This window comes from Mixophyes fleayi, chromosome 5 (genome assembly GCF_038048845.1).
Source record: "Mixophyes fleayi isolate aMixFle1 chromosome 5, aMixFle1.hap1, whole genome shotgun sequence".
Lineage (NCBI taxonomy): Eukaryota > Metazoa > Chordata > Amphibia > Anura > Limnodynastidae > Mixophyes > Mixophyes fleayi.
The window spans coordinates 25,764,444-25,786,801 of NC_134406.1; the positions used below are offsets into that span (position 1 = coordinate 25,764,444).

At 38.7% G+C, this 22,358-nt stretch overlaps 1 protein-coding gene across 2 annotated transcripts in view; it reads left to right on the forward strand.

Moving 5' to 3' along the window:
• ITGA8 (integrin subunit alpha 8) overlaps positions 1–22,358 on the forward strand; it is a 137,885-nt gene that overhangs the window by 23,554 nt on the left and 91,973 nt on the right. For both annotated transcript variants that reach the window (XM_075211862.1, XM_075211861.1), the window contains exons 3-9: positions 1,774–1,874; positions 5,075–5,198; positions 7,379–7,440; positions 11,120–11,165; positions 14,393–14,518; positions 18,622–18,666; positions 21,337–21,380. In XM_075211862.1, coding sequence (XP_075067963.1) covers positions 1,774–1,874; positions 5,075–5,198; positions 7,379–7,440; positions 11,120–11,165; positions 14,393–14,518; positions 18,622–18,666; positions 21,337–21,380 — 548 coding nt within the window. The remainder of the gene's footprint in view (positions 1–1,773; positions 1,875–5,074; positions 5,199–7,378; positions 7,441–11,119; positions 11,166–14,392; positions 14,519–18,621; positions 18,667–21,336; positions 21,381–22,358) is intronic.

The following is a 22,358-nucleotide window of genomic DNA, read 5'->3' on the forward strand; positions in this document are numbered from 1 at the left end:
AGTCTGCTGCCTCAGTTTTTATGATGGCAATTTGAATATACTCCAGAATGTCATGGAGAGGGATCAGATGAATTGCAATTAATTTCAAAAGTCCCTCTTTGCCATGACAATGAACTTTATCCCATAAACAACATTTTCACTTCATTTCAGCCCTGCCACAAAAGGACGAGCTGACATCAGGTCAATGATTCTCTCGTTAATACAGGTGAGAGTGTCGACGAGGACAAGGCTGGAGATTACTCTGTCATGTTGATTGAGTTAGAATAACAGACTGGAAGCTTTAAACGGAGGGTGGTGCTTAAAATCATTGTTCTTCCTGTGTTAACCATGGTTACCTGCAAGGAAACATGTGCAGTCATCATTGCTTTGTACAAAAGGGCTTCACAAGCAAGGATGTTGCTGATAGTAAGATTGCACCTAAATGAACCATTTATCGATCATCAATAACTTCAAGGAGAGAAGTTCAATAGTTGTGAAGAAGGCTTCAGGGTGCCCAAGAACGTCCAGCAAGTACCAGGACCGTCTCCTATAGTTGATTCAGCTGCGGGATCGGGGCACCACCAGTGCAGAGCTTACTTAGTAATGTCATCACAAAACTTGCTTTTAAAGACATTGCCATTTTAAATCTGCCCTGCTAGCAGATTGATACATTTACCCCCTAGAGTTAGACTGGGTTCAAAGTATCTATTCCAATTTAGAGTTGATGCAAAATTCACATCTCTATCATCAACTATGAATCCATACCTCCCAACATGAGAGTGTCCGGCCGCTGGACAGGGGGCGTGGCCACATCATGATCGGGACTGTCCAGCTGAAACCGGGACTGTTGGGAGGTATGTGAATCCAGAATACGCTGGTTAATATCTTGTAAATGGCTTCTACATGTGTGGTTGTATTTGTGCTCTTAGCCAGTTGTTTCTGCATGCAGTGGCAGAATTACTTTGAGTGCAGGTGGGCCACACTACGGGGCTCGGAGGTGAGGAGGACCAGGCAGTGCCAGCGACCCCCCCCCCCTCTCATGCTCCCATGGGAGAACCCCGATGCTAACACTCTGCTCTGGAAAATTCCCAATTTCCTGGCTTTTTGAGGCAATTAATTTTTTTTCTGCAGAGATTTGAAATCCTGGGCCTGATTCATTAAGGATCTTAACTTGAGAAACTTCTTATTTCAGTCTCCTGGGCAAAACCATGTTACAATGCAAGGGGTGCAAATTAGTATATGTTTTGCACATAAGTTAAATACTGCCTGTTTTTTCATGTAGCACACAAATACTTGATAGCTTATTTGTACACTGAAATTTAAACTTGATATGTGTGTGCTACATGAAAAAACTCAGTATTTAACTTATGTGCAAAACAGAAAACTAATTTGCACCCCTTGCATTGTAACATGGTTTTGTCCAGGAGACTGAAATAAGAAGTTTCTCAAGTTAAGATCCTTAATGAATCAGGCCCTCTGTTCTTTAAAGATTGAGTTTACTATATTTCCTATATAGTGAAGGACTTTTTGGTTTGTTTTAACCCACCTCATTCTTACCATAATGTTTGCATTGTAAGTATTAATTTTCTCAATTTATTTAAAGTGAAAAAAATAAAATCTATCTTCAGTGTATTACAAGACATGTATGTGCCAAGGTTGGGTGTGTGTGAGAGTCTTATTCATTATGTCTGTTTATTCGTTGGTGCTCCGTTCACATTGTTTCATATCCTTAATTCATTTTTATCTTGTGCTACAATAACTGATTGGTGACTCCCTGATCTTCTCCCTGTGCAGGTAACAGACAGGCCAGGTTAAATGGAACGAAACAGATGCTCGAATTCAAGACAAAACAGTGGTTTGGGGCAACAGTCAGATCGCATAAGGAAAAAGTTGTGGTAAGCATGAAATCTACCCAAAACTTATATGTCTGATGTAAGCATATATTTACTGTATTCTTATTAGATCCTGAACAATAGGAAACAGATGTCGTATTTGGAAGCAGTCCGGTAACCAGATAATTACATATTATTGAGCAGTAAATCTAATTTGGATGTTGATATTACCATATAAAAACACCATTTAAACTTCTATGACAGCTTAGTAGAGGTCAGTAATGATCAGGCTCTATCCTGACACAACCGATATACGGTAGAACGCAGTGATTTTAATATTTGGTAGACTTTTTGCACACTTAAACAGGTCACACATGTTGCCATATTGGGTATTTGGGATGACGTTCCAATATGTGCACGCCAAAAAAGAGTGATCCGATTAAAGATCCTCATTGTCTGATTTAAAGATCCTCATTGCCTCATGTCTTAGTGATGTCACTGGTTCCTAGTGAATTGATAGGCTGCTTACCCATGAATACTGGTCCAGACCACGTAAATGCCTAATGCCGGGTACACATTGACGCAATTATCGCGCAGATCACACAATTCACGACCGTTTGGTCAGATATTGCGAGAGTGTCTACGCTCCCATGATCATGTTTTATCGAAGCAAAACACTTCACAGCTGTTGATCTGGTTTTCTAAACTTCCTAAATATAAGCAGTGGAATGATGTCATCATGCCACAGTTGGCGAAGCCAACCACGTCTTGTACTGGCTCAGTATCAGGGAGAATGCCAGACTCTTCAGGGAGTCTCCCTGACATTCAGGGAGAGTTGGCAAGTATGGGTTAATATGGTGTTGAAATTGACGCTTATTATTAAGCAAAAATTTCTGGCCAGACATCTTTGCTTTAAATTGAATCTCCCCCATCTATCTATTGAAATATTGACACTGAAAGAAAATGTTTATTTGGTTTTCATCCTCATCATAATTTTAGTGTGAGGCAACACACAACTCTGAAAGCCCTGTTAGTAAATGAGCCTCATTGCGTAGTTATAACTTTTACTGCCACTTCAAAGATTTCCAAGCATTGCCCTGTTACAGCACGCAAACTGGATTTATTTTGATCCATTACCCATCTGCAAGACATGAAGGAATACATTCCTGTATGTTATGGGAACTGTTTTTCTGCATTTCCCCTGTTACTCACACCAGTGGTCGCAAGACATACAGCAATATGCTGTGGCTTCCATCATACAGATTGCACTGATATCCAGTGGTCGAAGTGGAAAAGTAGAAGTGGCGGTATGGAAAATGTAATGGGAATGTGCGTGAATGGAATGTGATAGTGTTACAGTGAAGGCAGTAGGAGAAGTGGCGGTATGACATATCACCGTATACACCCCCACTTCTACCACTGTATATATATGTATAATGTACGTGAATGGAATGTTATAGTGTTATAATAAAGGCAGTAAGAGAAGTGGCAGTATGACATACCACCGTATACACCCCCACTTCTACCACTGTATATATATATATATGTATAATGTACGTGAATGGAATGTTAGAGTGTTATAATAAAGGCAGTAAGAGAAGTGGCGGTATGACATACCACCGTATACACCCCCACTTCTACCACTGTATATATATATATATATGTATAATGTACGTGAATGGAATGTGATAGTGTTACAGTGAAGGCAGTAGGAGAAGTGACGGTATGACATACCACCGTATAAACCCCACTTCTACCACTGTATATACTGTATATATAATGTACGTGAATGGAATGTAATAGTGTTACAGTGAAGGCAGCAGGAAAAGTGGCAGTATGACATACCACCGTATACACCCCCACTTCTACCACTGTATATATATATATATATATGTATGTATAATGTACGTGAATGGAATGTGATAGTGTTACAGTGAAGGCAGTAGGAGAAGTGACGGTATGACATACCACCGTATACACCCCACTTCTACCACTGTATATACTGTATATATAATGTACGTGAATGGAATGTAATAGTGTTACAGTGAAGGCAGCAGGAAAAGTGGCAGTATGACATACCACTGTATACACCCCCACTTCTACCACTGTATATATATATATATGTATAATGTACGTGAATGGAATGTTATAGTGTTATAATAAAGGCAGTAAGAGAAGTGGCGGTATGACATACCCCCGTATACACCCCCACTTCTACCACTGTATATATATATATATGTATAATGTACGTGAATGGAATGTTATAGTGTTATAATAAAGGCAGTAAGAGAAGTGGCAGTATGACATACCACCGTATACACCCCACTTCTACCACTGTATATATATATATATATGTATAATGTACGTGAATGGAATGTTATAGTGTTATAATAAAGGCAGTAAGAGAAGTGGCAGTATGACATACCACTGTATACACCCCACTTCTACCACTGTATATACTGTATATATAATGTAAGTGAATGGAATGTGATAGTGTTACAGTGAAGGCAGTAGGAGAAGTGGCGGTATGACATACCACCGTATACACCCCCACTTCTACCACTGTATATACTGCATATATAATGTACGTGAATGAAATGCGATAGTGTTACAGTGAAGACAGTAGGAGAAGTGGCGGTATGACATACCACCGTATACACCCCACTTCCACCACTGTATATACTGTATATATAATGTGCTTGAATGGAATGTGATAGTGTTACAATGAAGTCAGTAGGAGAAGTGACGGTATGACATACCACCATATACACCCCACTTCCACCACTGTATATACTGTATATATAATGTACTTGAATGGAATGTGATAGTGTTACAGTGAAGGCAGTAGGAGAAGTGGCGGTATGACATACCACCGTATACACCCCCACTTCCACCACTGTATATATATATATAATGTACTTGAATGGAATGTGATAGTGTTACACTGAAGACAGTAGGAGAAGTGGCAGTATGACATACCACTGTATACACCCCACTTCTACCACTGTATATATATATATATATATATATACAATGTACGTGAATGGAATGTGATAGTGTTACAGTGAAGGCAGTAGGAGAAGTGACGGTATGACATACATCTGTATACACCCCACTTCCACCACTGCTGATATCATTGCAACTAACAACTAGCACTAGCATGTAATACAGAAATGTATATTACAATAAAATGATTAATATATGTAGAAGGATTTTGAGGCCTTGCAGTTTTACCGTAACGGCTTTGTATCTTTTTTGGCCAGGCTTGTGCACCTTTATATCACTGGAGAAGTGTAAAAGAGTCAAGTGAAAGGGATCCTGTTGGAACGTGTTATGTCGCCATTCAGAATTTCAGCTCTTACGCAGAATACTCTCCTTGTCGCAACCGTGAGTTGATCTATTAAATATATTCTTATTTACAGAGTGATGATAGGTCAGTGGGCATTTTTTCATATATAAACACATAAATCACCATTGTGCCTAATTGATGCTGTTACTTATATTTATGCTGTTTCGATTCACTTCCTTTTGAGTAGCTAGACTCTACTCTTGGAGAAGAACATCAGAGAGTTATAGCAAGCGATCCTCACCAGGGGTAGTAGGGAATGGGTGGGACTGTCCAATATTGCCACCAGTGCATGGGGCCAAAACAGAAACAGATCCTACCACACCATGACTAGCCTGATATTGCTGCGTATGTTACACTAAAATGTTTGACATGTCTGATAATTATCCAATCGAACTTTGTTGGGTCTTTTTCGGACATGTCTGAAATCTTGGTGAACAAATGGCCATGGTCAGCCTATCTGTGTGGTCATCTAACAGGTCCACATATCGAGCAGAGTCAAAATGTTGGACCTGTCCAATTTCACCCCCAATATACGGGGCCAAATTGTAACTGGATCCTACTGCCGGACACTCTGGAATAGCGTCAGGATCAGCCAGAGTGTGACCAGTTTTATGGGGTTTTCCACTTTAAAAATCATTTTTACTAAGTTATTTTTGTTTCACCCCTGTGACCACCGCTATGCGCTGTATTTAGCAGGGTCACAGAACTGAGATCCAGCTGCCCAACTGTTGTATGGAATCTCCCTTCCTACATACATAGTGAGCTGATGAGAACAGAAGGTGATAGTCAGAGGTCCTGGTTATAGGTATGGGCAGCACGGTGGCTCAGTGGTTAGCACCTCTGCCTCACAGCACTGGGTTGAGTGCAATGACCGACCATGGCCTTATCTGTGAGTAGTTTGCATGTTCTCCCCGTGTTTGCGTAGGTTTCCTCTGGGTGCTCTGGTGTCCTCCCACACTCCAAAAACATACTGGTAGGTTAATTGGCTGCTCTGTGTGTGTCTGTTAGGGAATTTAGACTGTAAGCACCAATGGAACAGGGACTGATGTGAATGAGTTCTCTGTAGAGCGCTGCGGAATTAGTGGCGCTATAGAAATAAATGGTAATAATAATGATAATAGGTACACTGCTATATACAACATCATCATCATCATCGCAAGTAATTTATATAGCGCCATTAATTCCGCAACGCTGTACAGAGAACGTATTCACATCAGTTCCTGCCCCATTGGAGCTTACAATCTAAAACATGGGCCGTGGGTTCCAGGGGAGGGGCCTAGCTACTGTTATTAGGAAAGGAGGTGATTTAGTAAAATCCATACTGATCGTAGAAACCCCACTGAAGGCAGAGTTTATAGAGACCATATAGTAATATGCATTTGTTGGCTATGTGTGTGAGCTATCTAGCATTACATGTACGTTTGTAAAATGAAATGTGGCTTATTTAGTTTGATAATAGGCAATGGTAGAATAAAATATTTACATTCTGTGTCTCACTGCAAGGGAAACAAATGCATTTATTTATTGACTTGGAAAATTCTGCTTTTACATCTAGTACAGAAAAGCGGGACAGCTTTATTTTTATACTGCAGTTTAGAGTTGAGCTAGGGCACTCCACTCCAAGCAGGGCCCTCTTACCTCTATGTCTGTACGTATTACCAAGTATTGTTTTATTACTGTTTGTTCCCAATTGTAAAGCGCTACAGAATTTGTTGACTCTATATAAATAAATGTTGTTGATGATGATGATGATGATTTGCCCCCTCCTCCCTACATGGATTTGTCAAGGTGCAGATTTGCTCTTTTTTGCTTTGCTCCTATCTCTCACTGAGGCCGTCTATGTCTTACACAGTAGCTGAGACCATTGTAGGCATCTCTCTAGGTTAGAGAGAGGAAGGTGAACCAGAGGAATAATTTCCTAGAACTATGTCTACAGAACGGGGCACTAATGCGTAAAAATCCAAGGAATTTGTTTTTATTTTGGATAGCGTTTCCTGGAGAAATTCTTTGTAAATGGACTGATTTTTTTAAAACAAGATTATTCATTAGAAATCAAAGTAACAGCTTAAATTGTTTAAATGATGCTCTTGTCCAAAATGTTTCTGTTTTCCCGTTTCATTTACTGTATCAACTTTTATTGAAAAACACCTTATCCTGCGATGTATTAAAAATATTAGCAATGTTCACATGAATCTCAAATTGTCTATTTCATTTCCAGACAATGCCGACCCTGAAGGACAAGGTTACTGCCAAGCGGGCTTCAGTTTGGATTTTTATAAGGTATTACTGGTTTTGGTGCATGGAGAACATGGAAAGAAAGAATTCATGAATACCTTAAAGATAATGGGCTATTGACCAAATCAACCAATCAGATATTTGTTTTCAGTTTCTAAACTGTATTTGAAAATGATAGCTAGAATCTGATTGGTTCCTATTGGCAACGCCTCCTTTTTCTACACAGTTACCTGTGGGCAGCTTGACTCAACTGTCCTATCAGCTAACACTAGGTGATCTCTGTGATAAATGGCCCACACAGGATTCCTGCACTGGGTCTTTTCATGTCTTCTTCAACATCTGTGTGGTAGACATCATTAAAGGGGTCATTTATCAACAAAAATACAAACACTTTTGCCTAGGTGATCAAGTTCCAGAAGGGCACATGGTAAAGTAGTTTAGAGATGCAAAAGCAGAGACTAATGTTAAGATGCTGAATTTTCTGTCTAATTAGATATAAAGGAAAATAATTGTTAATTGCTGTGATTAGAAATGATCCAGTCATTAATTAATTATACTGTAAACCCAGTGCATTGGCTTGGCTCCCTTCTTTAAAAGACAACACTTAGGGGTATATTTACTAAACTGGAGATGTTGCCTATAGCAACCAATCAGATTCTAGCTCTCATTTTGTAGAATGCATTAGATAAATAATAACTAGAATCTGATTGGTTGCTATATGCAACACCTCCACTTTTTCAAACCCGCAGTTTAGTAAATATACCACTTAGCCCTTTAAAATTAAACTGTATACAGTCGATTTAAGTCAACCCATGCATCAATTTGGCTCCAAAATGTATTAAAAACTATAGAAATATATTTGTAATTTTCCTGCTAAAATAAATTAATCTGGAATCAGAATTCTGAAATTAATAAATAAGGACAAATCTATCTGAGCGCAACTGTGCAGATTTAATTGAAGGTAAAGAGGATGACCCTGCAGATTAGGTAGTCATACGTGTATATTGTCTCATATAGGATGTTCAGATGCTCTATAGCACAAATCCACTTAGATATTGTCTATATCACCCCTTATTGACACTGCACAGCTATGTCTTTAAATCTGCTTTTTTGGGTAGACGAGGCGGTTCCGCTGCTGCCAGAAAGTGTGTTACCTTTGACTCTCCGGTGCTACATTACATGGGCTATAAAACTGAAGTATAGCTAGGAAAAAGAATGGAGACTGTCCACCTTCCTAGCAGTCTGCCTGAAACCCCCGAAGACAAAATTATCTGGAAAAATAATTATAGCCGACAACTGATCCATATAGAGTCAGGAATTGCAGCCTATAGTCTTGAGACAGGATTATAGTTACATATCTGGTCATTAAAAGTATCAGCCTCATAGGATTATTATATAATTAAGAACTTTGTTGGTGGCACTGACCTTTGTTTTCTTTTTCTTTTTTCTTTATTTTTACAAACCTTACAGGTATTTGACTTGTATTTACTATGTTGGTGTTGCTTGCTAAATCACTAAAGCTATAGAGGGTGGTCTGGTCGCTTGGTCTGAGCTCATGTGTGGCCAAATCTGAAAATTGGACCTTTCGGCATTCAGCCCGAATGGAAATGGTCATAGAGAGCTCAGTTATTACGGTAGGGCGATGACCGAATATAGGGTCGTAGGTGTCCTTTGACCTACAGGAGTTACTGGTTACCTTGATGACATCTGAACATTCCATTCAGATGTTCATTAGGATCATCAATGTTGTTAGTCTCATACTTGTTGCAGTGGGCACCTTAACGATGCTCAGTGGATCTGTGTGGCTGATGGTCTCGATGACCATGTCTAGATGTTTCATAATATTAATTTATTTACATGTGAGCCTATTTATGAGTGGGGTGTAGGACAATCACCGCAGCTCCTGTACAACAGTATTTTTTTCATTGGCAAATAACCTTCTGTGTCCTTGTAAAACATTAATTTATTCTACATGTTGATTTTTGGCTCTGTACATTTGTTTGCTTTGCAGATCCTTGTGTAATATAATATAAACATTTGCAAACTGACTGATAAAGTTAAACAATTTTCGAAAAACCTTGAGCCTCCAAATCTTAACAGCAAATTTGTATCACTGCTGTAAATGTTTCCGTGTACACCATCTGCTTGTGACACTGAACACTCTCAGATGTAACATCTCTTGGCTCTGTTCTGAAAATGTTTAACTTGGTAACAGAATAAGCAGAACATTTACAGTGTTATCTAAAATTTATATTAAGTGTCAGGCTCAGTGAATTGGTTTTTATCTTTCTTCAGCTTTGGTTAAATGTGCAATGTATATCTTTATAATGACCTCAACAGGGAACATATTAATCCCCCAAAAAACTGAGTTAACAGCATTTAGCAGATATTGTGAATGTAAGATCTGACTAATTGCCTTCAGTGTGCATTTGTGAACAAAACCATGTCATTTGAAGTGAGTACTTAAAGTACAATTATAATTTACATAGTAGAGGAAAACATATAACAATATTCATGAGAACGCAGCCTATACATTCAAAAGGGACTGTGACATGCTGACGCGTTTTGCATCTTAGTGATGTCACTGCTTCCAAGAGAATTGATAGGCTGCATTCCCGTGAAAATTGGTTCAGTTCACTGATTGGCTGATTCCATCATGTGTAGATGATTCGCCTTCTTTAAATGTAGCTGTGGGAAGTTCTAGAATGTTTGCGTGTGTGTAGTCTCTACTGTATGGAAGGGAAATAGAATGGCACAAGATAGCATAGAACTTATAGATTTTACCTGAAGTTCTTGAGTCCAAAGACCATAAAATTGAAATACAAGTTGATCCAATATTAAAAGGCATAATATGACAGTCTGAAATATATATGTAAAATTACTCAGGAATTACGAAAATGTACATGATACTGTACTTAACCTTAACTTACTGTACTTAACCTTAACTTCATGTTTGTGTACTCTGTTATTAGTCATTCTAGGCTCACATAGGGTCTGATTCATTAAAGAAAGTAAGGCAAGAAAAGAAGTAAGTTTTCTCCTGGAGAAACCATGTTACAATGCAAGGGGTGCAAATTAGTTTATTATTTTGCACATAGGTTAAATACTGACTATTTTTCATATAACACACAAATCCATGATAGCTTTATTCAGACACTGAAATTTAAACTGTATCTAGGACTTGCCTTACCGCAACTATAAATCTGTCCTCACATTTTAAATTTACCTCCCCCCTCCAATGCAACATGGTTTTGCCAAGGAGCAAAGTTACTCCTTTTTTTTGCTTTCCTTTCCTTAATGAATCAGGCCCATAGGCTGATTGCAATGTCTTCTTACTGATAAGAATCCTGATGTACATAGCAAAATATGCATCCTCCAACATAAAAAATAAACTTATTGTAATATCTATATTTATGATAAAGAACCAAAACTTTTTCATATATAACTGTGAATGTTATGAATGGCCTTTTGCCTAAAACAACTTGTATGTTATTGTTTGTGGTCCTTTACGGTGTCACCGGCTAGCAAATATTTGCAATCCTCTTCTGCTCCAGGGTAGGGAGTGATGTGAGTGAGTTCTCTGTACAGCGCTGCAGAATTAGTGGTGCTATATAAATAGATGATGATGATGATGATCTATTAATGCTGAGTATATTTTTATTTGGCAGCTGCTGGCTGTCTCCACATTTACAGTATTAATGGATAACTTTTTTCTTTTGTCTAGAATGGGGACATAGCGGTAGGAGGACCGGGCAGTTTTTACTGGCAAGGTAAGATTTGTTTAACCAGATGTAGCACAATATTGGTCACCCCTGTAACTTGTGATCCTAAAGCCTGTGGAAGAGAATGTCTGCTTTAAACGCTGTTGTAGACATTGTCCCTTCAACTGGCTGCTACCGCTGTGTAACAGCAAATGGAACATTCTAATCCTTTGTACTTTTTGCTGGATGTTATATTATTGTATACAGTTACTATCTAGGCTCTAGAATTCCAGAGTAGATTATGTAATAGCTGGATAAGAAATAACGCTATGAACCATCTCTTTTTCACACAGTTTTGTATAATCCTGACTTTATGAAGGATGGTAAATGTATCTATTAAAACACTCAACCCTGTTGCGTTCATATATACACAGACAGAAGGATAGCACATTTTATATAGGTTATAAAGCACTTTATGGAAGACACATATTTAAAGAAATGTATTTGGTCTGTTTTACTTCAACTTATTTAGCTGTTTTGTTATGGTTGGCCTGGCTGTTGTAGAGTCTGATGGAAAGCATGTTGTAAGAGATACAGTGTGTAAAAAACATATGTTTAGAAAAGAAACTCTTCTTACAATGATTCATTTGGAGAAGAGCATTTGTAGAACAAAAGAAGACTGTGTGAATTTGGAAAAGATAGTGCAAGAAGTTATTACTACACAGGGCCATTGAAAGGAAACAACATGCCCTAGGTGCCCCATCCCTATAGAAGCCCCATCTCCTTTTGATACCCCCCACCTTCCAAGGAGGGAGATGTTAGACTCTGTGCTCATTGGTCAATGACAGGCACCATATTCCTACAACCTATTACCGGCATGGAGGAAAGCAGCCGTCAGCATTGCTATAAATGGTAAACACTCAAATAAATTTCAGTTGTTAAACACCCCCCTTGCTCCTCTGTTGATAGCCAAAAATGAATGGTGGGTTCCTGGCGATGGTGCCAGGAAAAGGAAAAGCACTAAATAAGTTACCTGAATTCACTCATAAATCGTTCTAGGCGCACCTTAAATGTTGGCGCTCAAGGCAACCACTTTTGTTTGCCTAATGGCAGCCCTGTAGCTACGTGAATAGTGATAAATGCATTGGAAAGCCGCTTGCCAGAGGTGGATGATAAGTAGAAAAAAAGCAGTTAGGATTAGGTTGTGAGAGAGTATAGGTTAGGGTTAGGCTCTGAGAGGGGATTGGTTAAGGTTAGGCTGTGAAAGAGGATTGGCTTTTGTTAGGATTAGGTTAGGGTTATGTTATAATGGAAGATTGGTTAGTGTTGGGCTGTGAGAGGAGAAGGTGAGTTAGACTGTGGGAGGAGAAGTGAAGGTTTGGGCTGTTGAAGGAGAAGGAGATTGCCCCGATCGCCCCCCCCCCCCTTCCTGGATCCGCCACTGGTGGGAGGAGAAGGGAAGGGTTAGGCTTTAGGAGGAGAAGGTAAGGGTTGGGCTGTTGGAGGAGAAGGGACGGGTTGGGCAGTGTTGGGCTGTGGGAGAAGAAGGTGAGAGGCTGTGGGAAGAGAAGGTTATGAATGTGGGAGGAGAAGAGAAGAGTTAGACTTTAGGAGGAGAAGGGAAGGGAAGGGTTGGGCTGTGGTAGGAGAAGGGAAGGGTTGGGCAGTGTTGGGCTGTGGGAGGAGAAGGTGAGAGTTAGACTGTGAGAAAAGAAGTTTATGACTGTGGGAGGAGAAGAGAAATGTTAGACTGTGAGGGAGGAGAAGGCGAACTTTAGGTAGTGGAAAGAGAAGTTAAGGGTAAGACTGTGGGGGGATTCGAGGGCTAGGTAATTGGGAAAAGGAATGTTTGGGATAGGTTGTAGGGAGGGAATTGATTGGAGTTAGACTGTGGGGAAAGGATTTGTAATGGTTCGGCTGTTGAAGGAGAAGGGGGGTTAGGCTGTGGGCCTGCATAAAGCTAGGCAGTTGGGATAGAGCAGTTTTAGGATAGGTTGCAGGGAAGAAAATATTATAGTTAGATGGCAGAATTTCATTTGGTTAGGATTACACTGCGGTAGACATAGGTTAAGGTTAGGCTTTAGGGGAACATTAGGGCTAGGCTGCTGGAAGACGGGAGATTTGGGATAGGCCGTGGGGCATAGAGATTAAGATTGGATGGCTTGTCTGAGAAGTTAGAGATAAAATTTTATATGGGTTAGGATTAGGTTGTGGGGTGGGGAAGTTGTATGTAGTCTGGGAGGCGAGTAGATTACAGATTGTTCAGTTGCTTAAATAAAATCTGCTTTGATGATAAATTTATTAACAAAGTAATATTACTTCTAATATTGTGCACAATTGAACACAGTTATTCAGAACACTCGTGTTCTATAGCGGTGTGCACCAAACAAGTGCAGATCTGTTAACCACTTTAAGTTTTTTTTTATTGCTGTTCATAGTCTTCCGGTCATAAAAAGTAAACAGATGTGAGGCGTATAATTGGTTTTCGCATGTTATTAGCTCATCAACGCTTGTAATTGGAAGTTCAAACACTTATAAACATCTGTAGTAAGATCGGAACACAAGACTTTCACTGTGAAATTGTGGTGCACAAATTCTGGTCATTTTTATTTTATGTGGAGTTTGTATGAAGTTTGTGTGGGGATTGTGTGGAGTATGGTTTCCCTGTGTTTGTGTGGGTTTTCTCCGGGTTCTCCAGTTTTCTCCCACACTCAAAAACATAGTTAATTAGCTTCCACGTGAAAGTAAATATAGACTGTATGCAGGGACTGATGTTGATTGATTAAATATACTCTGTAAAGTGCTGCATAATATGATTGGTGCTATATAAATAAATGGTAATTTTGTGGAGATATGGACATTTAACCAAACTTTGCTTACAGTTATGACTTCCAATCAGTGTCTATTCATTTACCAGGTGGTTAGTGGTAGAGACTGTGGATATATAGCTGCAAGGTGGTTTATTAAAGGTCACCTGTAGCCTCCATATAGTGGGATCAGCAACTTTGTTGGCAGAACCAATATTCAGTAGGAACTAGTGATGTTTAAGTGAAGTCCTAGTGTATCGATAAGCCATCATTCTCCTGAATTCAGTCCCCCAAATGGCTGACTCCATTGTGTGCCCCTCTCTAAACATGGATAGCATCTATAGTTGTACCTTTGACCTTCAGCTAACCATTGTGACAGTAAATTAAAACCGGCCATTGTGAAAGTAATTGTTTACTTTCCTAGATTAATTGAAGTAAAGCTTATTATTTTGTAAAATCTTTCTTAACACAATTATATTTTGAATTTAGGACAGGTCTTCAGTGCCAACATTGCAGAAATAATTAAGGGCTATTCCTTCAAGAGCATCATTAGGGACCTGATCGGAGAGAAAAAGACTAAAGTGGGCGACTCGGAATATGATGATAGCTTTCAAGGTAAGACCTTAGACAAAGTCCCCTATAATGATGACAAGTCATAACGACAGGGACTATAAGCAAAGGTGCCCATTCACGCTGTATTTTATTCCGCCAATTAGTTGGTTTTACATCTACTGGGCTGCTGGGTGCATGTGCCCAAAACTACCTCTGATCACAATTAACACTAAGCAAAATCTATTAGCTGTTGATTATGACCGGTAGAAAATGTAGTAGGACAATGACTGTGATCTGACTGTGGATGCAAATTGGACATAGCCTGACCATTGGTGGAGGCGGTTGACCTCTCCATGTATGGGCACTTAAGTCCCTGTCTACATCTCTCACGGATGATGGTTTACTTTTAGCAGTCTGAAATGTTCTTACCTCTGTCATTTAAACGAGGTCCAAACCCTTCTTGATAATATATGGTTGATTGGTAGCATTGACTTTTCCAGGTCAATACCAGTCTTTTTTGGAAAGGATGAGGTTCTGTAAACTGAATTTGGCTGGGCATCTCTACAGGGTTTGGGATGATGATTGTCGGTAAAGATGTTTTTGTGAAAACCTTTCTCTGTATCAGATGGTTTACCTGAACCTCCAATCTGGTCTGACAGCCTTCTCTGGGCATTGCTGTCTGTTTACTAGAGATACCATTAACGCCAGCTTATCCCTGCCCTTCTATGATCTATGATTTAATTCCCAAGTAAAGCATTTTAAAAAAAAACACCATAAAACCGATGGTGCCCCTCTGTATTGCGGCATCGCACAAACATATTATGTTACAGAGAATGAAGCTTTACATCCTTAATTGTGATCCCATTTTTGGCTTCTTCTTATCTAGATTGAATCGAAATTCTGTGATCTGATTTTGACAAGAATGTACTGCTTTGTAGTGTTCAGTATTAATCAAACTTGCCAACTCTCCCGGAATGTCCGGGAGACTCCCGAAATTCGGTTCAGTCTCCCGGGCTCCCGGCTCGTTGGCATTTCTCCCGCATCCTGGATTTCACTGAGAATCGCGTCAAATGACGCGATTCTCGGTGATTGACGCCATTTTGGAGGGCGGGAGGGGGCGGAATGAGGCCAATCGCGTCATTTTGGCCCTGCAACGTAAATTACGTTTTCGCGGGGGCGGGACCAACATGACACGTTTGGCCTCGTCCCGCCCCCTCCCACCCTCCAGTCACGCCCCCTCTCCTGGAAACTTGTTTCAGAGAGTTGGCAAGTATGGTATTAATTTGGGAAGGAGTAGATCTCATTGGGTAAGATATTAGACAGAGAAGGACTTGAGAATGTCTCTTCCACCTTTTACTGTGGGCTCCTGTCAATTTTTCAATTTTTATTATATAAATACCATAAGGTCTGAACCAGTAGCATGCTCCCGGTTCACGAACGTCATATGTCTCATGCAATTATACACATGCTTATAACCATTTGTTTGGTTTGCAAAATATGTATTGACTATTAAATAAAAAAAACTTCAAAAACCTCCTTACTGCAGGAGCAACATCACCTCGTTTTGCATATGTGGAAAAAAAAAAAGCTGAAACGCACACAAAAACATAATATATGCAAATGCAACAAAGAAAGCACCTATCGGCATTTCCACAAAACTCCATTTAGAATTTTGCTGACTTACATGAAAATTAGATTCAGAGTTCTGTTTAAAAAAAAATGTTTTTTACAGCACCAGAAAAAAAAAGTGAATTCAGGTCAGTAAAATGCCAGAATCTATAGAACATATCACAGCAGTTACAGTATTGTATAAACAGGATGTAGTCCATTTAGATATCCCCCTCCTTAAAGTGTTCCTCTGATCTCTCCAATATGGTTTATTTACATACGAAGAGATAGTTTAATTTTCAGGATAATCTCTCAGAGAAGCAGCTGAATGTTTATTAACATTGAAAATATACAAACGATAATTGCATTTATTGAAAAGAAATTAATTCCTTTGCCTCCTAAATACAGTGTCTTGTAAAAGTACAATGTCTAATTTTTGTGTGTGTGTGTTCATGCTTTTAAATAGAGCAGAATCCTGTAATCAGGATACAAATAAAATCTTATGGTTTGTTTATTTTTTTATAAACCCAAAACTGTTTTATAAAATTGAAATAACTGTTGGCCTGTTAAGCCATTGTGTCTCCATAAGATTCTTACACAGCAGTTAGATCTCAGTTATTAGGTTGCTTCACGATACCAATGCTAAACAAAACTCAGCCCACCACCCAATGTAGAAAAATCAGGACTGTCAGTGGAAATTGGGGAGGGCAATGCATATGTATTACAACATAATACATGGGCAGCACGGTGGCTTCTGCCTCACAGCACTGGGGTAATGAGTTTGAATCCCAACCATGGCCTTATCTGTGTGGAGTTTGTATGTTGTTCCCGTGTTTGCGTGGGTTTTCTTCCGGGTGCTCTGGTTTCCTCCCACACTCCAAAAACATACTAGTAGGTTAATTGGCTGCTATTAAATTGCTCTTATTCTCTCTCAGCCTGTGTGTGTATGTTTGGGGATTTAGACTGTAAGCTCCAATGGGGCAGGGACTGATGTGAATGAATTCTCTGTACAGCGCTGCGGAATTAGTGGTGCTATATAATTAATGGTGATGATGATGATGAAATAAGACATACAAATGTCAAACTGTATACAAATAGATAAAAAATATACTTTCCTTAAATCTGTCTAAATCTATATAACATGTAAAAATGATAGGGGGGGATTCAATTGGCGGCAATGTGGCGCACGAACATCGCGGTGCACACATTGCCGCAATTGCGGTAGAAATCTCTGCTTATTTTGAGCAGAGATTTCTGTCAAATTTCCGACGCAAACTGTCTCGCCTACATCCCGGAGACACTTTGCGCTAATTGAATTCCCCCCATAGACTATACCCAGATTTGATGGTAGATTGTTTTTAAAAAATATAACCTTTTCTTTTTTTTTATTACTATTTTATTTAGTACATGTTTCTATCATTTAAATTAGTTCTGACGTAGGAAGCCATTTTGTCTCCTAACAAGCCAAGTGTCTCTGCACGACTGCCCTGATTAACTTTGGTAGAAATTACATAAATTATAGGAAAATTAGTTGTGTGCATTATAGTAAACAGTTCCATAGTTCCTTTCTTTCCATGTTTAGTGTAATGTTTAACATCTAAACATATTTTTTCCGTCATGAACCTGATATGTTGGAATGTGTGTGTATCTGGGATTTTTGCAGTAATCAGCAGTGACTGATTCTCATTGGCTGTATGGCGGTTCCGGATGACAAGGAAATTTCTCTGAGGCTAAAAGTGTCTCCCCGTGAATAATCACGCAGGATGCAAGATAGATTCATGTGTAAATAGCTGCTATAGTAACTACTGGTAAATTAGAATGTACGGCTTCCCAAGTTCTTAGTCATGATTAACTCACCGAGCTTGGTTGTTCGTGCATCATGTGAGGCCTGTTATGAGGTGGGCTGTCCATAATATACTGTAATATCACTAATTGGAACCATGCACTGTAACATAATTAGAAGATTGTACTGATGCCTTAATCTTCCTGTATGGTGTCAGATTGTATTATACATCTGTGTAACAACCATTGGGATTGACTTCATCAAGTAAAATATTATAGTTCTGACTGACTTTGACATGGGGAGAGAGGCTCTAACTTTATATCTTACTAACGTTATAGCTGGAATGACAGTTGAGTTACTTTTTTTATGTCATTATTTTTTTAACCAAATGATCGTTTTAGGCCAATACACAGATAATTGTTCTCCTTGGCCTGTTGCTTAGCCACTCTTCACCTACACCGGCAGCCATTTTGTTTCTTGAACCAATAAACATGACAGTGCAGTCTAATCGATTCCCTAGCAGTGACCTCACTGATATAATTACTATATCACAGTATAAATTGTTAAGTGTTTTATTATAGTACTGCGAATGCTATTGAACATGCATGGAAGACACGAACATAAATATAAATAGGGCAGTTTAGTCATTAGTGTCCCTGGCGCCATTTGTCTTTCATGGGATCCCCATAAACAGTCCTGTCTTCCTCTAAGATGTGTGTTTTATATTCTCGATTGATTAGTCATTGTCTCTCCTCCTAATTGTCTTCCTGAACAGGATACTCGGTGGCGGTAGGAGAATTTACGGACGATTCTGAACAAGGTAATGTACCAAGGCCAGACCACAGACCTCTGTGCATTAAAATTCCTGTATCATCAGCAGCATCCTAGGGAAAGGATTTATCGTTACATATGTAATGTGTTTCTGGTTAGCTGTGAGCATATGAAATATTACATAACAGGTTGCCGTTAATACAGGGATACTAAGAGTAGAGTTCTGTATTATCTAAAACAGTGGTCAGGGAACAGGGGTAAATTACCCCAAATGGGGTAAAAATGAAATTCCTGGGGGTAATGCTGCCGATTCTCATGCTGTCAGTTGGATTGTTGACCCCTTTAAATATGAAATTGCTGTTGTACCAGAAGAGCCTCCAGGGTTGGCAGAGGTACTTCTTGAGCTTCGATGCAATAATGAAGCACGTATTACATTTGAAAACAAAGCAGATCTGTCATATTTTCGGATGTCAACAGCTGCAAAGGCATTCAAAATTGCACATGACGAGGCAGTCAAAAAGTTGCTGCCTTTTGCAACAACCTACCTTTGCGAATGAGGATTTTCCACTCTAACGAACATAAAAACAAAGCAGAGAAATCGATTGGACGCTGAAGACTGTATCCAAATTGCTCTGACATCAAAATGCCCCAATATTGATGCTCTCGTATCAAAAATGAAGCAACATCGTTTCTCCAAAACCTGAAGTTTTGAAGTTGAAGCTTTCAAAGAAATTTTGAATAGATTCAATAAAATTTAGAATTCCAATAATTAATAATATATGATTTCCTTCCTTTCAAGTCAAGGGGGTAACGCCGGCGTATCTAAATATATTTGGGGGTAAATGGTAAAAAAAGTTCCCTGACCCCTGATCTAAAAAGTTACTCATAAAGATTAGAGTACATGCCTCACTATTAAGCTACTAAGGAAGAAAGCACATTATTTTCACAAATATCCTAGTATGAAAATATTTACATCTGTTATTGCTGCAAAGTGCTTCTAAAATCACTCCACCGATACAATATTTTACCTATAAATACTGTACTAAAAATTGGGTACAGGCAAAGCTTGATACTGCTATTTATAGGGTCCCTGAGCACAGCCGAGGCTGGTGAGGCAGGAGATATGGCAGGAATTATTGTAACAGGAACCAGCTGTAGAAAGAACCTGCCTATGTACCAGAGCCTTGCTAAGTAGATGAAAGGCTCCACTACTGCCACTTCTACCATATAACAAGCTGTTCCTGATGGGAGATCACATTGATTGAGTGTGTTTGGGGGGAAAAAAAAACTTCCTTAAAGCCAGCTGTCCTCATGGGGTCTGTACTTTGGGCTTGTCAGATCACAGACCAATTCTGAACGACTTTAAAGGGGCACTGACAAGGAAACAAGATATAAATTAAAGACCATTGCTTTCATCAGTAAGTGCTCTATACGGCTGCAACTCTAATTTCTTTCTTCAGTTTATTTCTTGGTTCTTTATTTGGCTGGGACTTGCTTTATTTATAATTTTAAGCAATCCTATAATGATTAAGTATTTTACATATATATATATATATATATATATATATATACACGTACTGTGTGCGGCGCTGCGGATACCTTGTGGCGCCTAACAAATAAATGATGATAATAATAATAATAATATATATATATGCAGTAATCCATATGTAAATAATAAGAGGTGATGCTGAGCATTCCATCCAGTATAGAGAACCAGAGAAGTGTTACTGGGCAGGTATCCATACATATAAAATAGAATCAATTCTTGCAGATACAAATACATTAAGGGTCAATACATAGAACTTTCATGGAAACTTTTTACCCCAAGGATTATACACAGGACACGCCGTCACACCCTAAGGTTAGAGAAAAGGAAATTTCACAACCAGCAAAGGAAGGGGTTCTTTACAGTAAGGGCAGTCAATATATGGAATTCACTGCCAGGGAAGGTTGTGATGGCAGATTTAATAGATATGTTTAAGAAAGGGTTAGACAAATTTTTAGCGGAAAAGTGCGTCCAGGGATACGACCGTTAATTAAAATGAAGGATAGTACTGGATATAGGCTAAAAATAGGACTGCAAAATTGGGTCTGGGGGGATTTTCACAATTGAAACAGGTTGGCGGTTGCTTACTCTGGATCAATTTCAAATATAAGTGCAGGATCGCAGGAGATCCAAAATAAGTTGAACTTGATGGACTGGTGTCTTTTTTCAACCTCATCAACTATGTTAGGTATAAAACAACAAACTCACCATGCATAGGGGTCTATTTAACAAGCGGTGAAGAGATAGTTGCCGGTGTCAATGCCAGCAAAAGGCTCTTTCACTGCTTTTTCATATTTATTAAAGCATTAATGCTGGGGAAAACAGTGTCTAATTACTGGACAAATCCATGTTACAATGCAAGGGGTGCAAATTAGTATTCTGTTTTTCACATAAGTTAAATACTGACTGTTTTTTCATGTAGCACACAAATACTTGATAGCTTATTTGTACACTGAAATTTAAAGTTGATATTTGTGTGATACATGAAAAAACAGTCAGTATTTAACATATGTGCAAAACAGAAGACTAGTTTGCACCCCTTGCATTGTAACATGGTATTGTCCAGGAGACTGAAATAAGATACCTCTTCATTTAAGATTCTTAATGAATCAGGCCCATTATGTTTATTCTTATCTGCCTTTTTTTACATACAATATGTGATTTATTTTACAGAGTTGGTGGCTGGAGTGCCGAGAGGAAAACAGAACTTTGGATACGTACGTATTAATATTTTAATATATAATAAATATTATGCTATATAATAGTATTTATGCAGTGTCAATCTATAGAACACATATTTGTAACCATGGTTGGATTTACATTCTAGGTGCACTTAACCCAGTCAATGAGAAATTCCCTGGCTCTGTTATTAAACTGGATACTAGATATTGTCAAAGTGTCACTTGCTTAATCAATTTATAAATTGGTTACATTAAAAAATTCACAGTCCCTTGTTTGCAGAGTGTATGTGTTCTACTGATAATTCATAGATTATTTAGTTTACTGACCTCTCTAAAGATTTGGAGAGTGTTTCCATGTTTCATTTACCCCTTCTGTGTTCCATACATTTTGCAGAGCATGTTCTAGTTAAAAAAAAAGTAATAATCAAAAAATATTTATTTAGACATTTTTTGCCCAAAACATTTGTACTGCCTCCAATTCTCAAAATAATTTTTAAGGGGAACCCCTTCCTTATTTGAACCATAGTATGTAGGTTTAAGTAAAGAGAAGAGGCCTGATTCATTAAGGATCTTAACTTGAGAAACTTCTTATTTCAGTCTCCTGGACAAAACTATGTTACAATGCAAGGGGTGCAAATTAGTATTCTGTTTTGCACATAAGTTAAATACTGACTGTTTTTTTGTGTAGCACACAAATACTTGATAGCTTATTTGTACACTGAAAATTAAAGTTTATATTTGTGTGCTACATGAAAAAACAGTCAGTGTTTAACTTATGTGCAAAACAGAATACAAATTTGCACCCCTTGCATTGTAACATAGTTTTTTCCAGGAGACTGAAATAAGAAGTTTCTCAAGTTAAGATCCTTAATGAATCAGGCCCAAGGAGATGACGGGATTAAGTCTTCTTATACTGGTCACACATCTATCCTGACATCGCTCTGTGCGTGGTCCAAATCTGGTAAGCAAATCTGGTTAGCTCATAGGGTAATCTACATGTATGTGCGGTCATCT